This window comes from Triplophysa dalaica, chromosome 2 (assembly GCF_015846415.1).
Source record: "Triplophysa dalaica isolate WHDGS20190420 chromosome 2, ASM1584641v1, whole genome shotgun sequence".
Lineage (NCBI taxonomy): Eukaryota > Metazoa > Chordata > Actinopteri > Cypriniformes > Nemacheilidae > Triplophysa > Triplophysa dalaica.
The window spans coordinates 593,392-617,500 of record NC_079543.1 but is presented as its reverse complement, the minus strand read 5'-3'; the positions used below and the strand labels follow the sequence as shown (position 1 = coordinate 617,500).

Sequence of the window (24,109 nt, the reverse complement as noted above, 5' to 3'; positions counted from 1 at the left end):
GCTCTTCTCTCGGTGTCCATGTGTGTCTGTGTCTGCCCGTCTCTACAGTGAGCTGGTGATCACTGAGTCTGTACATGCTCAACACTTTTCTTAGTTTAGGGTCTGATACGCTTGTGAGCTATTCTGACACTTTATATTCTCTCTTTAGTGACAGATAGCATTCCACTTTACTTTGCTGAGCTGTTGCTTCTGTCCAGTGTTTGAGATATTTCTCTTTTTGTCTTTTCATCATTTGGTTTAGTCTGGCTGGGGTTTGGGGTTGACTTGGGCATGTTTGGGGTTGTAGAGTTAGTTGTGAGATCAGTTGGATGAAGGGGTTTCTCTCTGGGCTCAGCTCTTGATGACTTAAGGCTTTGTGATGGAGTGTGTCTGTGTCGCTGTTCTTAAGGTGTGTGTAGAATTTTAAAGCTCTTTTTTGTATTTTAATGATTAGAGGATACAGTCCTAATTCTGCTCTGCAGGCGTTGTTTGGAGTTTTTCTCTGTACCCGTAGAATGTTTTTACACATTTCTGTTTGCAGAATCTCTATTGGGTGTTTGTCCCATCTGCTGAACTCTTGGTTGGCGAGAGGACCCCAAACCTCACTTCCATACAGCGCGATTGGTTCTATAATTGATTGTATTATTTTCAACCAGATTACGGTTGGGATGTCAATTTTGATATTCTTTTTTATGGCGTAAAAGGCTCTTCGTGCCTTGTCTCTCAGGTCGTTCACAGCCTTGTTTAAGTTTCCGGTGTTACTAATGTTTATACCAAGATATGTGTAGTTCTTGGTGTGTTCTAGGGGCACGTTGTTTAGTTTGAAACGCTGATGTTGATTTTGGCTACTGGGCTTTTTTTGGAATATCTCTCTCTCTCTGTGTCTCTCTCTCTCTCTCTCTCTCTCTCTCTCTCTCTCTCTCTCTCTGTGTCTCTCTCTCTCTCTCTCTCTCTCTCTCTCTCTCTCTCTCTCTCTCTGTGTCTCTCTCTGTGTCTCTCTCTCTCTCTCTCTCTCTCTCTCTCTCTCTCTGTGTCTCTCTCTCTCTCTCTCTCTGTGTCTCTCTCTCTCTCTCTGTGTCTCTCTCTCTCTCTCTCTCTCTCTCTGTGTCTCTCTCTCTCTCTCTCTGTGTCTCTCTCTCTCTCTCTCTCTGTGTCTCTCTCTCTCTCTCTGTGTCTCTCTCTCTCTCTCTCTCTGTGTCTCTCTGTGTCTCTCTCTCTCTCTCTCTCTCTCTCTCTGTCAGATATTGTGTTGATGTTTCTGTTGTGTTCAGGCTGAGGGGGCTGAGGAGTGCACACTGAACAAACAAAAGAGTGAAGATGAGCTGATGCTCTTCATCATCGACACAAAGGACCTCAGGTCTGTTTACCCAACTTTCAATTTGGGGTAAACTATCAGTGTATTATACCATGGTCTATTTGAATAATGGATTCTGATTGGGTGGAAGGTGTGCATTAAAAGCCTTTAACGCACGGGTAGCTCCAGTCAGTTTGATTACATTTAAAATGAACTGACAACATCCCCTGTTTGATCTAAAGTGACACTGTAAACATCAATAAAAGTTTTAACTTTGCAAATAAGCATGGTATCAGTGGGATAATCCACGGCTAGCCTTGTATTAAAGGATTTGAATCCACTTCTTTTCCTCCACGTTGTGCATTAAAATCCTTTAATGCACGGCTAGCCGTGGATTATCCCTTACTTGACGTACCTGTTTAGTTGGTGTTATTTGATCAAGTGTGACTAAAATGAACGCTTTTATAGGCCATGGAAGTGATGTAAACTGTGTGTGTGTGTGTAGTGTGCATGTGAAGCATTACGGTGGTGATTCAGACAGCGTTCTGGAGGCTGAACTGAAGCCCGAGAGGAAAATGGCTGATGGAGGTAAAGATCAAACATACATACACTGAGATGTGTGTGTGTCTGTTTGTGTGTGTATAGTGTTGTTATTGATTGTGTTGTTTCTTTAGCGAGGAGGAGAAGAGAGGAAAAGAGTGACACCAAAGCAGAGGCTTCAAAAGACACGGATAAAACCAGCGCTAAAGTGACCGCACACGTGACTCAGAAGGTACGACAGAGAACGGGTTCTCCTGTAAAACACACAGACTCTCTTTCAAACTCACACTTGAGCTAAACTTCTTTATCGCTCATCAGGTGGAGAACGTTAAGATCCTTAATCTGGAGAAGCATGAAGAGTCCTACAACTTCAGTGTGAGGAGCTCACAACATTATTCAACATTTAACACAACACAAACTAGTTTTATCACACAACACATGTCACACTGAGGTTTAGGTGTAAGTTCAGGAGAAACACATGAGATGTCCATTATCTACAAACCCGTGGGAGATTCTATCTTCAGCAGAACACAAAAGATCATCAAACAACGCTGAACTTCAGTGGATGAACACAATACACATTTCTCAAAATGTTTCACCTAATAAAGACTCACACACACATGAGGAGGAATCAATGATGACACACTAGTGAATGGTGTCTGACTGTGTTCACTCCCTCCCTCTCAGTTCCGTCTCACGATGGGCGTCCGGTCTCAGGGATTGTACAACTTGGACTTCCACAACTGCCACAATCAAAAACCCGGGATGCTGAGTCCCTATTCTCTCCACGTGAGTACATCAGTCCTCATCAGACAGGGTCACGATCACATGACGAGTGTCACACTGTGTGTGTGTTTGTGTTTTAGGTGGAAATCATGGAGAGGAATCTGAACGGTTTTCTCTCAGCGTCTGAGATCCCTCTGCCGCGCCTCTACATCTCAATGGCGGTGGTCTTCTTCAGCGCTGCTGTTATCTGGACATACACACTGCTCAAGCACAGGTACACACACACATACATCTGTCACTGTGTGTTAAAGAGGTGATGTATCTGATGGTTATGTGTGTGTATTGTTCAGGGACAGTGTGTTTAAGATTCACTGGCTGATGGCGGCGCTGGCGTACACTAAAGCCATCTCGCTGCTCTTTCACAGTGTGAGTATAACACAATCATCTGTCTGACGTGACACAACCCGTGCTCTCTTCACACTCCCTGTACACATCTACTTGACTGGCTTCAGATTCCCTGATAGCACACAAAAATCGTCATATAGATGTCTAGAAGACGTCTGTCAGATGTTCAAGATTTAGATTGGATGTAAAGCTGCTCTTTATAAGACATTTAGATGTTTTTACACATCAGATGTTCTGCAGATCTTTAGCAGACTATTACAGACATACGTGTACTAGCTGCGCTGCCTGCCACCACCACGTCCCTTGCGACCAGTGTTGCCAACCGCTTTCAATAAAAAGTCGCTGCTTTGCTAGTTAATGTCGTTGTCATATTGAAACACTTTGTTTCCATTCGTTTGGTACGTGCACAGCTCATTCATGAGGATTTCGAGATGATTGACGGCACATCTAACGTTTATCCACATAGTCACTAGATTTATTGCTTAGCTAGCGTCCAGATGTACTGTACGTCAAACCTGAATGTTAGCACAAAACGATATTAAATGCTTATGAGTATCCTGTTGTGTGTGTTTCAGATAAACTATCACTTCATCAACTCTGAGGGTCACCCGATTGAAGGCTGGGCCGTCATGTACTACATCACCCACCTGTGTGTATCCCACCTCACGCTAGTGTCACACTTGAAAAAGGCTCAATATTCAGACAGTGTTTTGTGTTTCGTTGTGTTGTAGGTTGAAAGGAGCTCTTCTCTTCATCACGCTGGCTCTCATCGGCACGGGTTTTGCTTTCGTGAAATACATTCTGTCCGACAAAGAGAAGAAGATCTTCATGATCGTCATTCCTCTGCAGGTCTGTGTGTGTGTGTGTTTGTGTTTCGTCATGAAGAGTTTGTGATGTGACGGCAGTGACCGTTTGCTTTTTGTGTGTTGTTGCAGGTTTTGGCTAACGTTGCTTTTATAATCATCGAGGAAACGGAGGAAGGGGCGAGCGAATACGCCCTCTGGAGAGAGATTCTGTTCCTGGTGGATCTCATCTGTTGCGGTGCCGTCCTCTTTCCTGTCGTCTGGTGCGTGTGTATGTGTGTGACGCTGTTTATTGGGTCACAAATCTTTGTTTCTTGATGTGTTTTTATGATTCTGCGTTTATCAGGTCCATCCGGCATCTGCAGGAGGCGTCTAACACAGATGGCAAAGGTGTGTTCGTGCACGTAAGAGAACGTGTGCTTGTGTAAAATGTGCGCTAACAAGCTAATGCTTGTGTTTTTGTTGCTTGCAGCGGCAATGAACCTGGAGAAGTTAAAGCTCTTCAGACATTATTATGTGATGGTGAGACAACAGATCACTTGTGTCTGGAGTTTGCTCTTATTGGCTGTATTTATTGTCACATTAGTTTGTTGTTATTGAAATGACGCATGAATGATTTTCGTCTGTCTTCAGATCGTGTGTTATATCTACTTCACACGGATCATCGCTATCCTGCTGAAGGTCACTGTGCCGTTCCAGTGGCAGTGGTGTCAGGAGGTCATTACACTTCATACTCCACCTGTCTTGACCTTAGCTGACGGATCGATCCAATCGATCTTGACCCGTCGTAATCTCTGTCTTCCTCTCCTTATGTTTGCAGTTTTTAGTGGAGATTTCCACTCTGATCTTCTTCGTTCTGACGGGGTTTAAATTCCGTCCGGCATCAAACAATCCCTATCTACAGCTGCCCCAGGATGAGGAGGACCAGGAGATGGATGAAGTGTATGTCTCTCTCTCTCACTTTGTCTCTCTCTGAAAAGCTGGTTGTGTGATTATTTCTCTCTGCGCACAGTGTGACGGAGTCAGGAGCGTTGGAGGGCGTCCACAAGGTGAAGAAGACGTCCAACGGCCGAGAGAGACAAAGAGAGGCAACGTTGTGAGAAACATGTCGACGAGAGCAGAGCTTGGACTGGTGAACCTTCCCTGGCGTCGTTACCATGGAAATGGCAACCTCACTATGCAAGCGTTAAAAGATTTTTAATTTCGCTGCTGGATTTCCATGCGTGTTGACAGCAAGAGAACGGCTGATGTGGAACATGGCGTCTAAGATGGAATCTCTTGCTTCGGTTTACAGTTTTGATGTCGTTACTCTGCTCGATCTATTTGTTCTTTCATTCCAAAGATTTACAATCATTTTACTAAATGTGCTCAAAACCTTTGATTCCTTTCAACTTTATCATAATTCCTCACGTTGGTATTATTTAACTGAAGTAGCCCCGGCTGATGTTGATAAATGTTGTTGTATCTTTTGTTTGTATTTCGTGGTTTTTCGGTTCATTTCTTTGAAATTTGAAGCAAATCAGAGAACTGGACAACTCAAGCACAAAAACGCCTCCATGCGATATTTGTTCAGATGGGAATATATATTTATCTTGGTTTCTTCGACTTGGATCATTTTTTCTTTAGTCTATGATTTAACACCTACTTGTAATGTGCCACCCAACCTTAAATATTTACCGGTTTGGCGCAAAATCTTTTCTGCCGTGTTTTGCGTTTAGGAGTTTTATTTTACTTGAAGACGAGGCCTCCGTGTGTTTTGTGAGTTCTCCTTGTATTTTACTACAATTATCAATATAATACCATCGGAAATTGAGGACAAAGCACTGTTTATATCGTGTGTTTATTCCGCGAGCGAACGATCGCTTCTGTTGAAATAAAGATGTAGATGTGTCGCGTCGCTCGCTGTATTCACGGTTTTTAGACCTGTAAACGTGTGAACTACACGGTACTCCAGTTTGTGGTAGTTATTTTCTGTATCAGGGCTTTTATTTTCCCCTCAAACTTGGTGAAATTCACTCCCGCTTGATTTGTTTGGTTTACTTTGCTTGCTGGTTTCGCTGTACGTTTTAAATAAATACAGTAACATTAAATAGTGAGATGTGTGTTTCGTTTCTTCTATAAGAAATAAAACTTGGTTTTAACCAAGTATCTAGACTCCGGTCACGTCTGTTCTGAGCGTGCGCGCCCGCGCGTGGAAAGGCAGTCGTGAACGCGCTCGGTGCCGGTGTGAGATCCGCCCGCTTCATCTCCTCCAGCGGCAATCAAACAGCATGTAAGTTTTTTATTTGTTTTTCTTAAATAGGAAGTAATGACGATGTGTTTTAATGCTAATTGGTTTTATAATAATTTGATTGTTATGGAAAAATAATTAATAGTCTCTAAAGAATTTGGAAATCGTTGCAGTTTTTTCAGTGTAGATACAATTAGTGAAAATAAAATATCAGCTAAAAATATTAATGGGTAGATGAAGACTCGTGCAGGTGTAAGTCAATCCGCACTGCGACACAGACAAAACTTTCATCTCTCTCTCTCTCTCTCTCTCTCTCTGTGTGGGTGCGGCTCGACCTGATTTTGCCAAGTGGTTGCTGTCCTCAGGGGAACACATTTTGTTGACCTAAGGACTACATTTTTATAAATAAACCTAAACCCACACCAAAGCCCAACCTTGACCATAACTTACTTCTGAAATCAGAAGAAATGATAAGTGAAAAACAATGGCCTAGAAGCACCTAATCCTGGTTGTAAGATTACATTTAAAATAGCTGTAAACTTATGTCTAAAATCTGATTGGTTGATTTAAATGAGAGTCAACATAAATACATTAACCACTCGGCAAAACCAGGAGATCCGTGCGTGTGCGCGCGCCTTAAACACCGCAGAATCTGAAGCATACTCGGTCGCTTCATTCGCGCGTCAAATCATGTGAGGGGCTTTGAGCTACATTTATATATATATTGCTCAAATTGCGTAAAGATCGTTTTTGACAATTTACCAGATTGTCTGACCTCCTCACTCACTTTCTTACAAGCAAGATACTTTTTATTTCTGTTTTGATAAAAGTAAGATGTATGTACAGCTCCAGGTATCCACATACAGCAACAATGATTTTGTCCTCCATTGTTGTTTAGGATTTCTGCCTCCGCTCGATACGTTATAATCACGTCACTACTAGAGCAAGCTCCTGATTGGTTAACGCAGCGCGAATTTTCGCCAAAGTTCTTTTTTTCTAACTCGCGCGAATCGCGCCGCAAGTAGGTCTATCGCGTCTTTGCATTGACTTAACATGTAAATCACTGGCGCTTATCGCGCCATTCGCGTTTGGTCTGATCATATAATAGTAAAAACATACAACATAATAGTACAAAATTAACGAAAATATGTTTCTCTTGTAGCGGTGTATTTAGGACATAAAAGGTGTTACTCATCCTCTATTTGATTTACGTCACAGTCTCTGCAAAGTCTTTCTTCTCTTAAAATCCAGGAGTTTTTATGTCTTCCTTTATCTATTTCTAAATCATGGTCACAGAGAAGATATTTTGAAAGGATTTGTCTTTCTTTAAATTGTTTTATTGATAAGTAGTTTGCCAGTTTGGTGGTTCTATTCAGGGCAGAATAACACTGGAGTTTGGTGTGGAGGTCAAATTCTTTTTTTAATTTTTCATTATATTTACACTTAAGATGTTTGTCAATCTCTTTGTATATTTCAGGGTTGTGTTTAGAGTCAGATTTAGCTTGAGCCATCAGACATTTAACCTCAGAATCATGCAGAGCAAGTCCTGGGACACTGGAGCGTTCCAGAGTTTCAGCCAGATCAATTATGTAGATATTACTCTATGACCTTGCTGGAAGAAAATGCTTCTGAAATCTCCAAGTTTGACCGCACATGTTTTCCACCGATTCCAGTTTTGAATAATTTGTATAATAAACCATCATGCCAAATAGAGACGAAAGCTTTTCTTAAATCAACGAAACCTGAAAAAAACTGTCTTAGTTAGCCCTTAAGATTTTTGTTCATTAGAGTATTGAAAGAGTAGATGTGGTTTTAGGTTTTAGTAGATTTATTTAGGATGCTGTTTTGGGTCAGAAATTTAACTATTCAGCTGTTTATTATATTATATAAAAGCTTTGCAAGATTACTGCCCACACAAATTCCCCAGAAATGATTGGGCTCAAATTTATCTCCTTTCTTATAAATAGGCGTGATGAGTCCTTCAGAAGTTGCCAGACCTTAACACCAAATTAAATAGTTTTGCGAGGGCTTGAATTATAGGAGGGCTGCTGTGTTTCAGCATTTCATTACTAATGTTGTCTTGTTCACAGGATTTCTTGAGTTTAAGATTTTGAATGTGTTGTGTTATTTCTGAAGTTGCGATGAGTGTGTCTAATGGGTTTTGGTATTTGTTTTCTTTATATCTTCTAATTTCTCCTTTGTTTCTATTTGGGGTTGATTGAGGTCTAAAGGTTTTATTTTTTGATAAAGGTTTTTAAAGTAAGAGCTCCAAATTGTGCTGCTCTTTAGTAATATGTCTGATTTGGGGCTTTCAGATTTTTTAAAGAGATTCCAAAAATTGTTTTGGTCAATGGATTCATCAATTTCCTCAACTCTAGCTTCATAATATTTATCTTTTTTGTTACAAATAGTTTTTTGTTTTTTATAGTTTCTCAGACAGTTCGATTAGTTGAGCCGAAGTGTCAGATTGGTTGGTTCTCTATGTTTCTTATTATCAAGCCGGCGAAGCTCTTTTCTGGTATTCTTTGTCGAACCAAACATCCTCTTTAATTCTTTAATTCTTTAATTCTTTTTTTTATATATTTTATGAATATTTTGTTGTTTCATGTTAGATATAGTCGCCAATGTTTGCATTATATAATTAAGATCGTATGTATGTAGCTGAGTTTATATCATTGGTATCTAGAGTAAACTCTCTGGACATAAATTCATCCAGCAGTTTTAGTATTTCAGGACTGCTCATGTTTTCTGTGAAATCTTCGACATTAGATTGATTTCCATTAGATTGTTCCTGTTTGTTTGATGTTCTGACTCCATCAACGACTGCTTCAGGTAAAGCAGTGTTTGGCAGTGGTCAGAAACTGGAAGTTGAGGTCTGACTGTGAATGCATTAATAAAGTTTGGCTCAATATCTGTCAATGAGTAATCAACCACACTGGCTCCTAGTTTGGAGCATTAAGTAAATCTACCAAAAGAATCTCCTCTGGTTCTGCCATTTATGATGTACAGCCCTAGACCTTTACAAAGCTTTAACAACTGCTTCCCAGTTCTGTTGATGACATTGTCACAGCTGTTTCCTCAATATATGATCATTACCTGTGGTATTAAAGTAATCCATTTCTCTTCCAGTCCTTGCATTTAAGTCACCACATATAACAACATTTTCTTTGGACTGGATGTATAAGATGTCTTTGTGCAGGTGAAGAAAGCATTCTTCTTGGTAATATGGAGAATCATGAGGTGGAAGATACGCTGCACAGACGTAAAGATTACTCTGGGGTAGAATAGATTTTACTTGAAGCCATATTAATGAATTTTCAGTTTTGACAGTTTTAATCAAATGTTTAATATTCTCTTTTTAGTGATGGCACAATGATTTCTCTGTAACCTCTTGGACAGTGCAAAGTCTCATTACTCCGACACCAGGTCTCATGAAATATTGCAATGTCTACATCTTTTATACTGCTAATTAAATCTCTGTCTATTGTCTTGTTTCCAAAAGTTAAAGAGTGCAAACCTTGTTTATTCCAACAACTAGTTTTAAATGACTTCATAGATAATAAAAAGTGTGTGTGTGAGTTATTTCAGGAGTTTGGAGCAGATGATGTTAAGTAGATGTCTAATCTGGTGGAGTTCATCAGCGGCAGGGTTTGGTGTCTGTTGGACGGCTGCGGCGTAGCTCTCTGGTTGTGATGAAGATCCAGGAGTGGAGTTCTCTCTGCTCTTTGATGAAGGATGGATGTTTCTTTCATTTTTGACATGGGAGACTGAGTTGAGACTGTTATAGTTGTTGCTGTATGTTGGATGTGTTTAGGTGAAGAGTCAGCAGTAAGATCGTCATGTTTTTGTATGGAGCTTGTTTCGATCTTTGACTGCTTTTTCATTTCTGTTAAGTCCACTCTAAATGAACGAAGGGCAGGTTCTGATCCTTGGATCATGACAGTGCCATTTTGATAGATGTTCAGCGATAGAATTCTTGAATCTTCATTTCTTTCTTCATCTTCAAATATCAAGATCTGTCTGCCTTTACATATGCCTCTTTTTGTGATGAAGGTGAAGTGTTGACAGAAAGCAGTGTGCCATAAAGAGCTGTTTTCTCAAAGTATTGTGATCATTGTCAGCAAACAATGTTTCAGGATTCTCCCTAATCTGATTCTGTCTCTGGATCTGCTTTGAGTGTTCAGAGCTCTTCTGAGAGTAAACAAAGGGGCGGGGCCAGTCTGCTGCTGTTGCATGGCCGACTTTAGAATCTAAACAGTCAACTTTAAAAAATGTTGATCGGTTTGTTTTCAAAATTCCTGTTGCGCTTTATATGTGTTTATAAAGCTTACAATATCCAAAATATTAATTATATTGATCCATATAGACAGTGAAAAAAGATCAAAATGTCCACTCTCATCCACATAAGTCTCCAATAGTATTAAAATATGTCCTTTTAAGTTCCTTTTCAATAGTTCAGTCTATACCTCCTCTGATGTTCAACTTCATTTAAGACTCGATTTAAAAAGATTTCAGCTCAAGACAGGGACAAGGATCCGTATCAGGAAAATATCCAATGGCATCAAAAGTTCATTCAAGTTCTTATCCAATGGTCCAGTTGATTCCTCGTCAGAAGCTCAGTCTGTTACCAATCTCCACACAGGCCATAATTTAAAAATGTCTCAGCTCAAGGCATCTCTTCCTCTTTTTTTTGTTAATTTCAATTTTGTGTGTCTTCAGGATTCTAGTGTCCTGTGTAACGGTGCTGATGCTGTCCGGTCTGACTCACAGCAGTGTCGGGTGAGATACTGATTCACTCCATCAGTTCTGTGGAGAAAGAGAGAGAGAACTCAACTCTGAGTGTGTTTTGTGTTTTATTTTCTCAGCCCCAGTAATTCATCCAGCAGTTACTGCACAGAATCCACAGAATGTCTTCAATTTGATCTGATCTGCAAGACGGATCAGTATGAAGTCAGACTCTCTCTATTTATCTCTTTTATTCATCTGTGTTACACTAATGTACTGCAATAGCTGAGTCTAATAGTTATTTGGGCGTTTTTCACTCTGCGTGACTTGTAAAAAGGTGTAAACGTGATTAAATAGAGTGAAAAACTACACACACACAAACATTTCCCACAAATCTTAGCAAGGACCTGACACCTGTTGTTGATGTATGTGTAGGTGCGTCATTACTCGTCCACGCGGTGGGTCTCTACAGACGCTGAGGCGTATTTCCTCGGGGTGGGCGCGGCTATGGCCTTCAGACGTCTCTATCATTATATATCTGGAGAGAATAAAGAAGGTGAGTGACAGATTTACTGATGAATCTTCAGTGTGTCAGCCGACGTCTGACACACATCTGTGTGTGTGTGTGTTTGTAGGTGTAAAGTTTGAAATGACCGCTCCTGTACTCGTCAAAGTCCCTGAAGAAACAAAGATGTGGGAACCGGCCATTTACACGCTCAGCTTCCTGCTTCCATCGGCCTATCAGGAGAAGCCGCCCACTCCCACCAATGACAAGGTCAGAATCACCAAACGTGAGTCAAGAAGTGAACGTAGAATCTCCATTAATCAAAAGTGTTTTTGTGTTCCCTCAGCTGTATTTCTCAGACATGCCCGACATGGACGTATATGTGAGGATTTATGGCGGCTGGATGCTGTCAATCATCTCTCGACTTCACGCCCACCTGCTGACCAAAGCACTGCTCAAAACCGACGCCCACTTCAACCACACACACCACTACGCTGTGGGTTATGACAGGTACACAAACAATGTCATGTTTCTATATTTGGTACAACCAAACGCTGTAATGAAGTAGAGGTGGACCATAAGTGACCCTGCATCACAAAACACGGCAAAAGCCAACTGAACATTGTGTGGGTCAAAATGACCCGTTTTTCTTTTCTCCCCAAAATCATCTGGGCAATTCCAGCATTATGGATGTAACATAAAGATGCTCGGAGAATGAATTTGTTACAATTATATTGAAGGATGTGTCTATATTTTACTGAACCCTTGTTGATAGAGTCTAAACTTCAGAAAATGTCAGTCTATGAAAAACAAATTCAATTAAAAAAAGGGAAATAAACATGCGTTATGGATGTGACAAAAAAGACGTGTTTTTTGGAAGACGATAAACTTTTTAGGATTTCTGTGAAATAAAATGCACAATCCCCTGCGATGGGTTGGCACTCCATCCAGGGTGTATCCTGCCTTGATGCCCGATGACTCCTGAGATAGGCACAGGCTCCCCGTGACCCGAGGTAGTTCGGATAAGCGGTAGAAAATGGAATGGAAAATGCACAATCCTGTAGCAATAATACACAACGAATGAAGAAGTTATGCCACTTTATAGAACATCAAATAGTTACTTTATATTCATTTTCATGTGTCCATATATGAGGAATATATAGTGTTATGGATGTGACAATCCTGAAGATGAACCTTACCTGACTTTGAAAAATCATGCACTAAAAATAAAACAAATGCTTTACAAATTTGAAGAGAAAACAAGAGAAAATAGAACAAATTTGTTACCGTAAATATATCAAAACTTTATTTTTGTGAGAAAGATACTATGCTAAGGACATCATCTGGACAATTTCAAAGACCGTTTTCTCAATATTTTGTTTTTGCGCCCTCAGATCAGAGGTGTATATAGTTATATTTCGGTCAAATATTGTCCCATCTAAACCTTAAATCAATGGAAAGCTGATTTTTCATTGACCCATAAGACTGGTTTTGTTGTCCAGGGTGACATATTTACTTTAAATCATTAAATAAATTCCCCAAGAATACTGGAATATAGATTTTAGGAGTGTATCAGATTTGATTTCTAAAGCCCTATTCACACAGGATTAGTGTTACCTGAGGACCTCTAGTCAATTGTAATAATTACAGAGATTGTCTGAGATCATGTGGCGCATTCACACTGGACAAATGAAGCCTGTGATTTTACTCCAATTTATTGATTTATTTTCCGGATGTGACGGCAAGACTTTGCGTATAGTTTGTACAGCCTATTTTTGTATGGTGTTTAATGATACAGTTGAAAGAAAAAGTATGTGAACCCTTTGGGCTTACTTGGATTTCTTCATAAATTGGTCATAAAATGTGTTCTGATCTTCATCTAAGTCACAACAATAGAGAAACACAGTCTGCTTAAACTAATACCGCACAAACATTATACGTTTTCATGTTTTTATTGAACACAACATGTAAACATTCATAGTGCAGGGTGGAAAAAGTATGTGAACCTTTGGGTTTAATAACTGGTTGACCCTCCTTTGGCAGCAATAACCTCAACCAAACGTTTCCTATAGTTGCAGATCAGACCTGCACAACGGTCAGGAGAAATTTTGGACCATTCCTCTTTACAAAAGTGTTTCAGTTCAGCAATATTCTTGGGATGTCTGGTGTGAATCACTCTCTTGAGGTCATGCCAAAGCATCTCAATCGGGTTGAGGTCAGGACTCTGACTGGGCCACTCCAGAAGGCGTATTTTCTTCTGTTGAAGCCATTCTGTTGTTGATTTACTTCTATGCTTTGGGTCGTTGTCCTGTTGCATCGTCCATCCTCTGTTAAGCTTCAGTTGGCGGACAGATGGTCTTAATTTTTCCTGCAAAATATCTTGATAAACTTTGGAATTCATTTTTCCATCGATGACAGTAATCCGTCCAGGGCCTGAGGCAGCAAAGCAGCCCCAAACCATGATGCCCCCTCCACCATATTTCACAGTTGGGATGAGGTTTTGATGTTGGTGTGCTGTGCCTTTTGTTCTCCACACATAGCGTTGTGTGTTCTTTCCAAACAACTCAATTTTGGTTTCATCTGTCCACAGAATGTTTTGCCAGTAGTGCTGTGGAACATCCAGGTGCTCTTTTGCAAACTTCAAACGTGCTGCAATGTTTTTTTTGGACAGCAGTGGCTTCCTCCGTGGTGTCCTCCCATGAAGTCCATTCTTGTTTAATGTTTTCCTTATTGTAGATTTGTCAACAAAAATGTTAGCATGTGCCAGAGATTTCTGTAAGTGTTTAGCTGACACTCTAGGATTCTTCTTCACCTCATTGAGCATTCTGCGCTGTGCTCTTGCAGTCATCTTTACAGGACGACCACGCCTAGGGAGTGTAGCAACAGTGCTGAACTTTCTCCATTTGTAGACAATCTGTCTTACCGTGGACACATGGACATCAAGGCTTTTAGATATACTTTTGTAGCCCTTTCCAGCTTTATGTGAGTCAACAATTCTTGATCGTAGGTCTTCTGAGAGCTCTTTTGTGCGAGGCATGGTTCACATCAGACAACGCTTCTTCAGAACAGCAAACTCAAAACTGGTGTGTGTTTTTTATTGTACAGGCCAGCTTGAATCAACACATCCAATCTCTTCACATTGATTGGACCCCAGGTTGGCTGACTCCTGGCTCCAATGAGCTCTTGGAGAAGTCATTAGCCTAGGGTTTCACATACTTTTTCCACCCTGCACTATGAATGTTTACATGTTGTGTTCAATAAGAACATGAAAACGTATAATGTTTGTGCGGTATTAGTTTAAGCAGACTGTGTTTCTCTATTGTTGTGACTTAGATGAAGATCAGAACACATTTTATGACCAATTTATGAAGAAATCCAAGTAAGCCCAAAGGGTTCACATACTTTTTTTTTCAACTGTATATTACCATAGCTGTCAGCATTTGAGACCCGTGATTGCGGTGATCTTCTGTCCAGTTCGTCATGACGGGTCTCAAATGCTGACAATGTTACAAGCGTTCCCCTGATAAATAAATAAACGGGAGACTCACGGTCAAAACAATAGTTTTGCAACCAAAATGAATAGCAAAACACTTAAACACAGCCTCCATTAATCGCAAACGGTGGATAAACCTTGAAAAATAATTTATGAGCGCTCCAAATCACGATTTGCACGGGACTAATATTATCAAAATAATTTTTACTTCACAAATGACAGACATGGCCGATTCGCACAGGATTAAGATCACAGACAACCTCTGCAATTATTACAAATGACCAGAGGTTCCCAGGTAACACTAATAGGGCTTAATAGAACATGCTAACGTTACCTAGTGGGTTTTTAAGACTACGATAAGACAAATCCAAGTCATTTGTCTATTTTGACGTGTTTGTTGTGTGTTTTGCATAAGTGAAATTAACTGAATGTGTGTTGTGTGTAGTCCTCTGAAGTTGTTGAACAGGCACAATGAAGTTTGGTTTGTGGTAGAAGGAGATCCAGTTTGTGAAGCAGATCACACACAGAACTCTACTGACACACACTAAACAGGTAACACACATGCAGAACAAGTCGACGTCTAACCAGATATGTGTGTGTGTGTGTGTGTGTCAGTATTAAAATCCTCTCTGTTTTTCTTACAGGCGGGAGAAAGTTCTTGGTAACCTTCAGTGTCTTGGGTTAAATCTACATAGAAATGATGTTACTGATGATTATGATTATAATAATGATAATGCTCAGCTGGAATGCAATATAAAAATCTGCCAAAAGCATAAAAAAGCTGATCTGTAATGTGTGTGTTGAGTTCTGTTTGATCAGATATATGCAATAATTCATGAATCTCAGCTTAATTCTTTGGTGTGTTGAGTTCTTCTGGCCTGTACATGCGAGTGTATGTCTGGAGGACTCTGGAGATCAATAAAGACGTAAAGCTCTTCAGTGCTGGGTACGCTTGTGTTTATTTATGTTTGACACACAGCTCTGATCCCGCTGATGACATCACACAGACCCTGAAGACCTTTATTTAACCAGAAAAAAAACAGCAGTAAAAAAGTAAACAAAACGATCAATGTAACCATAAGAATTCCAATACTTTAGCTTAGTTGAATAGATTTGTGTCGTTTGAACATTCAGTTGATCATCCGTCATTCTCAGAAGTCAACTTGAACCATCCACTGCTGCTGAAATCTCTCCAGATTGAGCGCCGCTGATCATAAATCCACCCTGTGATTCTGAAGACAATGACACATATATACTGCTGTTGCAAGAGAGTGAAATGACATTAATGGTAAGTATTTCATCCTTATGGCTCAAACATAAGCTGCTTTTATGGTATTTTATTGAAATTGTTTTGGCAGAAATGGAAACTTTTCTGACAGCAGTCTTTTACCATATTCTGTTGTTAGTACTTCTGTAGAAACTCCAGTTAAAGTGACTCCACCAGACTGATCACCAGTCATCAAGAATGAGGCGTTACTTCCACCCTGTGATTCTGAAGACAACAACAAACTTTTGCATTTTGTTTATTTTCTTTTTGCTTGACTCCGTTAAGTTTAATTTTCCAAATCTTCTAAGTATTTCAACTTCAAAAGTTTAGGAGACATAACAAAAAAATTTGGCACAACAACTCTGTTCAAGTTACCCGAATTTAGATTTACAATTTACTTTTTCAAATTTTCTGTACTAAATGCTAGAGAGTTGTAATGCCTAAGTGCACAATATATATAATAGGGAGGTTGGAAGCCATAGAGGATCCCTAAAAATATCACATTGTCGTCATTGTTTAAATTAGTGCTTATTGACATTCACTTTTGTGCAATGATGTCATTATAGTTCTGAGTATTTCTGCAAAAGTCTGATTGTTTTTGTAGTAGAGTAGGCGGGGCGAGACCGTGGTTCGAGTCCGGTGAGTAATTGTGAATTAGCGCCAGCTGTGCGCACACCGGCCTCGAATCACGTAGGAGATTGGGAGCATATAAAAGGAACGAGCGACCGGACCGTCGAAGAGAGAGGACCGGGCCCGAATTTATGTTGTATTTATATTTATATTTATATTTATGTTTTGTTCTCCGGCGGTCGTCCGTGAGGGGCCGCCGGCTGTTAAATTAATTTATTAAATGTTTTGAATGTTTGCCGGTTCCCGACTCCTTCCTTCCATTTTATTGAGATGTGTTACAGTTTTCTTATTATTTTTGCATTGTACAAAAAATGTCAAGAATCACTGGATCCTACAGTCTTTAATTAAAGTCTTTATTGATCATTTTCAAGAAGGGAAGCAATTTGCCTGTGACTACTAAGAAAATGCATATATTACCCTGTAACATGATACACATTTAGTCTCTTTTAAAATTAACAGATGATATTGACATTATTTTATATTGACAATACACAAATGACAAAATAGACATCTTTACAATAGAAAAACATGAAAATAACACTAAAGTTGTTTTGACGACATGGTTAAAATGATTATGTTTACTAAGTTGTTTTTATGAGACAGGTTTGCACTGATTGAATTTAGAAAATGTTGGCATTTGGAGATAAAAAATCCTCAACCACTAAACTATATAAATGACATGATCTTACCAAATTCTGATGTCAGTACTTCTGTAGAAACTCCTCCAGATCGTTCACCAGTAATCAAGAATGAGGTGTTACTTCCACCCTGTGATTCTGAAGATGATGACAAATGTATAGATACTTATGACATAAACATCAAATAGTCATTCATTGTTTCTCAACCTGTGCTTACTGACATCAAAGCATCACCTGTGCACAATAATGTCATCATAGTCCTGAGTATTCGGATTGATGGATCAGTGCTTTTCCACAATGGTATTAGTTTATTGATTGTGTCATTCAAATCTGCAGCCTTTTAATAGATCAATCGTTCTCAAAAAAAAGATGTGATGTGATTTATGTGCTTGTAGTCTGAGAAAATGCTAAAATTCTCTTTGTTAAACCCTGTTATTCTGATACAAGGAAAACAGAAAAGTCTGAGTAATAATAAGTAATGTTATCTTACCAATCTCTGTTTGCAGCACTCCTGTAGAAACTCCAGTTAAAGTGACATCTCCAGACTGATCACCGGTAATCAAGAATGAAGCGTCACTTCCACCCTGTGATTCTGAAGATGATGACAAATGTTAGCATACCAATGACATCATAATCTCTTTTGTTTTTACTGTAATTTTGGTCTCACTTGTGCAGTGATACTGAGTATGTGTCTTTTGAGACCTACATCCTTTTAATCAAAAGTCATCATTGGTCAAATTCTTACAAATCTTACTTATGTGACTATAAGAAAAGACTTCTGAGAAAAATGCAGAATTAGTCTTTGTTCAACCCTGTTTCAATGTGACATTCGGCCTCTTTTAAAACTTAACTCAACATTGTAAATAATGCATAAGAAAGATATATATTTTTTACAGGTCTGTAGATTCTTTGTATTATAGCAATTCATGTCTTCATTCAAGTTCTGTTAAACACATGTTTCATAGAGTTTCGTCTTTGTTCAAGCCTGTTAATTGTGAACTTCTCCTCTTCCCAACACCTCCCCAAGTCTTTCTGATCACATTATGTATTTCATTGTTTGTACTAAAAAATGAGGTGTGATGCAATGATTATCAGTAAGGGTGATTAAGAGATGTGTTTGCATGGATTAAACACTTAAATGGATCTATTTCTTCTGGGGAATGACGCAGATCTTTGATGACCACTATGCTTACCAACTTCTGCTGACACGACTTCTGTCGAAATATTCTTTAAAAAAGGACCTCCAGACGGCAAACTGGTTATCAAGAATGTGGCGTTAAATCCTCCCTGTGTTTCTGAAAATAGAGAAATTTCACATTGTTGGTTATTTTTACTCAACCTGTGCCTTTATAGGTCATTTTCTAAAAATGGTGCCATGTCCTTCTGCTACTATTATTAACAGGATACACAACTCTAGATGATTTTGAACTGATATATCAATTAATATTTGGCATTATTTCCTGAGAATGAGCCGATCTTAAACCACTAAGCTACAGAAACTGCCGTGCTGGTTTACACAAATGTGCTCACCAACTTCTGTCATCAATTCTTCTGTTGAGAGCTCGACACTGGAATCAACCACTGCGACAGTTTCCTCAGCCTCCAGAGTCTTTGGTCTGGTCGTGAGCACAGTGACCTCTCCGGCGCCCTCTAGCAGAGCTTTGTAAGTGTTGATCTCTCTCTCCAGCTGAACTTTGGTGCTCAGGAGCAGCTGATAGTCTCGACTCTGCTGTAAGGCACTCTCACGGACGGACATGAGCTCCCCCTCCAGACTCCCAGCCAGCTGACTCAATCTGTACAACTGGGACTGATATTGAGACTGAACCTCCAGCAGACGCTGCTCCAGGTTAGATTTCTGTAGGGAGGAGAAACATCAGCACAACACGGCACTCATCGATGGAAACCATATTGTTTACTTCCACTTATAAACCAGCACGACGCACACCTCTACGAATGCGGCGTCCAGCTGCGTGTGCAGCGTCATCGACTGTTTGCGGTTCTCTGTGATCTCAGTACCACCAGTGACCGTCGTCTCCGTGACGATCGCAAACTCTGCACTTTTTTTCTCCACCTGAACACAAAAGCGGAAGACAGATTAAAACGTCTGTGTAAGAGGTATGTGTGTATGTCACAGCTGGACGTTGTGTACCTGTTTAGTGTACCAGTGTTCCGCTTCTCTGCGGTTCTTCTCGATGACTGTCTCGTACTCGGCACGGATCTCGGCCAGCCGACGTGACAGGTCTGCACTTTCAACGTTCTGCACATCCACAGTCACTGTACCTGCAATCTGCCCTCGCAGGCCGATCATCTCCTGAAGAATTCACGTCACAGGACAGAAGTCAGTCAAGTGACACTCAACATTGATGTTCTTTAAGAAGCCTCCTCTCACCTGCTGTTGTGCGTCTTTGATGTTTCGGAGTTCAACTTCAAATGTGTTGACCTCATGCAGTAGCACCTCGCTCGTGGCATTGTACTCCTTCTTCAGAGCTTTTAGATTTGCTATATCCCCCTCCACAGACTGACAGATGCCAAACTCCGTCTCATACCTGCAAAACACAGTGAGAAATGCTCAGGTACACAGTTTAGAGATGTTTCATATGTAACAAAATGGTGGCTCATTTAAATGTGTACTACGTGAATTGCTGAAAAACATACATTCTATAGAAAAAGCAAAAACAAAGCACCCCCCCTGATAGCACACTACTATGGGGTTCCATATGTGTCAAAAAAAGTGTTGATTATGTTGAACAATGCAATTGTCTATGTCAACTGTTATTGCATGTGTTGTATTTGTTTTTGCGATGCATGTACGTATGTGTCGTCTTTATATGTCGTCCTCCTTGTCGTCTGAATATGTCGTCCTCCCTGTCATCTGTTTGTGTCGTCTTCCCTTTCATCTGTATATGTCGTACTCAGTGTCGTCTGTTTGTGTCATCCTCCCTGCCATCTTTATATATCGTCCTCTATGTGTCGTACTCACTGTTGTCTGTTTGTGTCGTCCTCACTGTTGTCTGCATATGTCGTCCTCACTGTCCTCTGTTTGTGTCGTCTTCCCTTTCATCTGTATACGTCGTACTCCCTGTCGTCTCTATACACGTACTCACTGTCGTCTGTTTGTGTCATTCTCCTGTCGTCTGCATATGTCGTCCTCCCTGTCGTCTCTATGTGTTGTACTCCCTGTGGTCTGTTTATGTCGTCCTCACTGTTGTCTGCATATGTCGTCCTCACTGTCCTCTGTTTGTGTCATCCTTCCTGTTATCTGTATATGTCGTCCTCACTGACGTCTGTTTTTATTGGATTCCATTTGTGCAAAAAATGTGTCGACTGGTTTGTGTCTTGTACTAAACTGTACTGTTGTCTGCGGTCATTGCCTTCTTGTTCAGGTTTAAGTCTATGTTGTCTTTTGAAGTCGTCTTAACCTGTCGTCCTGCTGTCTTTTTCACTGTTGTCCTTATTGTCGTTTGGTACTGTCAACTTTACTATAGTTTTGTTCTGTCGTCCTGTATGTCGTCCTAGATGTCGTCCGTTCTGTCATCTTTGCTGTCGTTTGGGTCTGTTATCTTGCTCTGTCAGCTTTGAAATGGTTTAAACTGTGTCAAATCTGTGCACAGGAGCAGACGGAAAGATGTCCAAACAAACGTCTTATCATCCTCCTTTTCCTGAACGCATAACGTGGAAGTTGCGTCTGACTCGTAACTGGGAGGAAGACAATATTTATCACAAATATGTATTATTTGAACAATGGACATCTGACTCTGTATTTTGTTCTTGTTGTGCATGTTATATATATTTGTTCTGCATTGTGCCAGGACGACAGAATGGACAACAGACAGGACGACAGACTGGATGACAGACCGGTTGACAAAACGGACGACAGAACAAGACGACAATAAGGACAACAGTGAAAAAGACGGCAGGACGACAGATTAAGACAACTTCAACAGACAACATAAACATCAACATATACTGATTTACCTGAACAAGTAGGCAAAGACAAATGTTTCATACAAGACACAAAGCAGTCGACACATTTTTGGCACAAATGGAACCCCATAATACACTACATCTGCAAGCCATATTTTATTTATTGTTTGCTCGTCTGCGATATGTCTCGGAGACATCTGCTGTCAGATGTCATATATACCTCTAGAAGACGCATGTCAGATGTTTATCATTCAGAATGGATGTAAAATGCTCTTTCTAAGATGTTTAGCAGATGTTTTTCTGATCTTTAGCGGAGGTCTTACAAACGAACCTGTGCTACCTGAGCCTTGAATCTAACCGTCAATGGCATGAAAGTAGATCACACACATACATGAATGAGATGCATGAATGGCATTTACGAATGAGTATACAAATTCATACAAATTAGTTGCCGTGAGCTGGTGTCATTTATCAAGATTTGTAGTATAAATAAATATAGTTGACAAAAACAATTGTGTTAGTTTATCCAGGTCTACAATTAGATTCAGAAGCGACATTCATCCCTCAAACTTACTTTAATCTGAAATCCTCTGCAGCCAGTTTGGCATTGTCTATGGCTGAAGTAAGTTCTGTGTTTTCTTGAATAAGAATCAGAATCTGAAAGAGAAGGAAAAACACATCCATGTCATCAACTGTCCGTTGGTACTAATGCACATTATGGACAAAGTGTTATTCAGAAATGAAGTTATCTCACCTTTTCACGCAGAGGTCTCAGCTGCATTTGATATGGCTCCAGGTCGTGAGTGGTTTGAACTCTGTTGACGGTGAACGATCTGAGCTTTTCATTAAGCTCGCGGTTGGTGATCTCCAGACGTTTCACCTTCTCCAGGTAAGTGGCGAGACGATCGTTCAGAACATGCAGCTGCTGTTTGTCATTGACGATGTATGCCATGTTCTGCATGTAGGCACCTCCACCACCCATCTTCAAACCAGCTGAGAGAGATCCTCCACCAGCCGATATAGAGCCTCCAACCATTCTCAAACCAGACGAGACAGACCTTCCACTCCCGGCTCCCATCCCAAACCCAACACCAAACCCTACACCAAACCCTACACCAGACCCTACACCAGACCCTACACCTATCCCTGCACCACTGTGAAGCCCGCTGGCCATCACAGACGCCTGATTAATTCCACCTCCAAACCCGAGTCCTGCACTTCCAGAGCTCGAAAATCTCCTGGACACCTGAGAGCAGCTTTTGAAGGACCCCCCAGTAGAGCTTATGATCTGAGACATGACTTTACCCGGAGCAAAGCGAGCTGGAATGATTTCAGTGTAGCGTTTGGGCGTCTGCCAGTCTATAGGTGATGTGGAGGAAGGTTGCAAACTTTAAAGCATTTTATAGGTGGTCTGTTTGTGCACCACTCCCTCAGTGATGGGCCCTTGGGTCTTTTGCAGGCCCCTGGCGACTACAGAGCGGCTTCATGGCTTTAAATGAAACCATAGCATGCAAATTGTTCAACAGTAGCATGTTAAAAACATGAGAAACTTATTTTTCCTTCAAGAAAGAACGGAAGAATATATGCATTTAAATACATTTGCATGTAGTGTTGTGACTTGTGTGGGACTCACAGATGTGAACAGCAGTCGCTCTATAAGCAATGCACTTTAACCGTAACATATTTATGATTTAAGTTCTAATAAATTCTTTGCCGATTATACTGGGTTTAGCTGAAAGACCAAACGAAACAATACAAAGCCACATCACCCGACTGTGTGACCAAATGAAGAGTCTCTGCTTAGCTCAGGGGTGTCCAACGTCGGACCTGTAGGGCCACAGTCCTGCAGGGTTTAGCTCCAACTTGGCTCAACACACCTGTTTGGAAGTTTCTTGTCTGCTTTGTGAGACCTTGATTAGCTGTTCAGGTGTCTTTGATTTGGGTGGAAGCTAAAATATGCAGGAAACCGGCCCTCCAGAACTGACTTTGGACACCCCTGGCTTAGCTTAGTTTGAGATTGTGCTTTTTTGTCTCTCACATCACTTCATCCAGAAAGCAAATAAAAGTCATCACCGCAAAATCGAAAAAAATAAGTCTTTTAATAACTTTTATTGATGAGTGATTTTTAAGGAGGGGTGAATTTATAGCTGGTGTGCTCATGAAACACTTCCTCGGTGACGGAGCTTTCTGCAGGAGTGCACAGGCCCCTGGTGACAACGCTGTTTAATTGACCTAAAGCTAAATAATAATATTATGCAAATGTTTTAAAAGTCATTTGTTGAAGAACCATGAGAAAAGTGAGAAACCTCAGCTCTCTTGGGAATGACATGAAGAATCTATCATTATACCGTACGTCTGGAGCTGCTGCGTATAGATCATGGCATACCGTATGTGACCCTGGACCACAAAACCAGTCTTATGGGTTATGGATGTTTACATAATATGAAAGCTGAATATATAAGATCTCTATTGATGTATGAGTTGTTAGAATAGGACAATATCTGAAACACAACCGTTTAAACTCTGGAATCTGAGAGTGCAAAAAAAAATATTGAGAAAATTGCCTTTGAAGTTGTTAATCAGAGGCTCTGTGTGGTAGGACATCCACTAACAAAAATAACGTTTAGGATGTTTTTACGGTAGGAAATGTACAAAATATCTTCATGGAACATGATCTTTACTTAATATCCTAATGATTTTTGGAATAAAAGAAAAGTCGATCATTTGGACCCATACAATGTATTTTTGTCTTTTACAAAAATCTTCCCGTGCTACTTAAGTTTTGTGATCCAGGGTCACATATGAACATTTTAAGCAATACATTGAAATGCATATCTAAATCTACCTACAAATATTGCTTTTATAAAAGAGTCTTATGTCTTGAGCTACTACATACATTTGCACATTACACCAGTACAAACAAAGTCTAGTTTTATTATTTACATAACAT

At 40.2% G+C, this 24,109-nt stretch overlaps 3 protein-coding genes and 1 long non-coding RNA gene across 7 annotated transcripts in view; 3 read left to right on the top strand and 1 right to left on the bottom strand.

Annotated features, from left to right (window-relative positions):
• LOC130437476 (protein GPR108-like) overlaps positions 1–5,843 on the top strand; it is an 8,376-nt gene extending 2,533 nt beyond the window's left edge. Inside the window, exons 4-18 of the mRNA XM_056768847.1 lie at positions 1,251–1,336; positions 1,779–1,861; positions 1,948–2,045; positions 2,132–2,188; positions 2,501–2,602; positions 2,680–2,813; positions 2,890–2,965; positions 3,520–3,593; positions 3,676–3,793; positions 3,880–4,010; positions 4,094–4,137; positions 4,220–4,269; positions 4,381–4,464; positions 4,568–4,689; positions 4,760–5,843. Of these exons, the coding sequence (XP_056624825.1) occupies positions 1,251–1,336; positions 1,779–1,861; positions 1,948–2,045; positions 2,132–2,188; positions 2,501–2,602; positions 2,680–2,813; positions 2,890–2,965; positions 3,520–3,593; positions 3,676–3,793; positions 3,880–4,010; positions 4,094–4,137; positions 4,220–4,269; positions 4,381–4,464; positions 4,568–4,689; positions 4,760–4,847 (1,347 nt within the window). The 3' untranslated portion in view covers positions 4,848–5,843. The remainder of the gene's footprint in view (positions 1–1,250; positions 1,337–1,778; positions 1,862–1,947; positions 2,046–2,131; positions 2,189–2,500; positions 2,603–2,679; positions 2,814–2,889; positions 2,966–3,519; positions 3,594–3,675; positions 3,794–3,879; positions 4,011–4,093; positions 4,138–4,219; positions 4,270–4,380; positions 4,465–4,567; positions 4,690–4,759) is intronic.
• Positions 5,844–5,963: 120 nt separating this feature from the next.
• Positions 5,964–15,477, top strand: soul5l (heme-binding protein soul5, like). Of its 3 annotated transcripts, none has more exons than XM_056769730.1 (8): positions 5,964–6,019; positions 10,697–10,756; positions 10,843–10,927; positions 11,138–11,258; positions 11,338–11,477; positions 11,554–11,717; positions 15,146–15,252; positions 15,345–15,477. In XM_056769730.1, coding segments are annotated over exons 1-7 (675 nt in total). In that variant the 5' UTR covers positions 5,964–6,017; the 3' UTR covers positions 15,249–15,252; positions 15,345–15,477. The 3 variants fall into 3 exon arrangements, with proteins under 3 accessions (XP_056625708.1, XP_056625699.1, XP_056625717.1); XM_056769721.1 differs by having other exon boundaries at positions 5,988–6,669; XM_056769739.1 differs by lacking the exon at positions 5,964–6,019 and adding an exon at positions 6,553–6,998.
• A 270-nt stretch (positions 15,478–15,747) lies between these two features.
• On the bottom strand, positions 15,748–20,787 carry LOC130437639 (keratin, type I cytoskeletal 42-like). Of its 2 annotated transcripts, none has more exons than XM_056769059.1 (10): positions 20,216–20,787; positions 19,625–19,781; positions 19,385–19,546; positions 19,181–19,306; positions 18,766–19,090; positions 18,429–18,530; positions 17,726–17,827; positions 17,287–17,373; positions 16,091–16,192; positions 15,748–15,932 (listed from the first exon to the last, which is right to left on the bottom strand). In XM_056769059.1, exons 3-10 carry the CDS (start codon positions 19,541–19,543, stop codon positions 15,859–15,861), a joined length of 1,077 nt encoding a protein of 358 aa, XP_056625037.1. In that variant the 5' UTR covers positions 19,544–19,546; positions 19,625–19,781; positions 20,216–20,787; the 3' UTR covers positions 15,748–15,858. The 2 variants fall into 2 exon arrangements, with proteins under 2 accessions (XP_056625037.1, XP_056625029.1); XM_056769051.1 differs by having other exon boundaries at positions 20,241–20,787.
• A 368-nt stretch (positions 20,788–21,155) lies between these two features.
• LOC130438407 (uncharacterized) lies at positions 21,156–22,913 on the top strand. Its single transcript, XR_008909328.1, has 3 exons — positions 21,156–21,218; positions 21,926–22,048; positions 22,125–22,913. It is a non-coding gene; the product is annotated as an uncharacterized LOC130438407 (long non-coding RNA).
• The last annotated feature ends 1,196 nt before the right edge of the window (positions 22,914–24,109 follow it).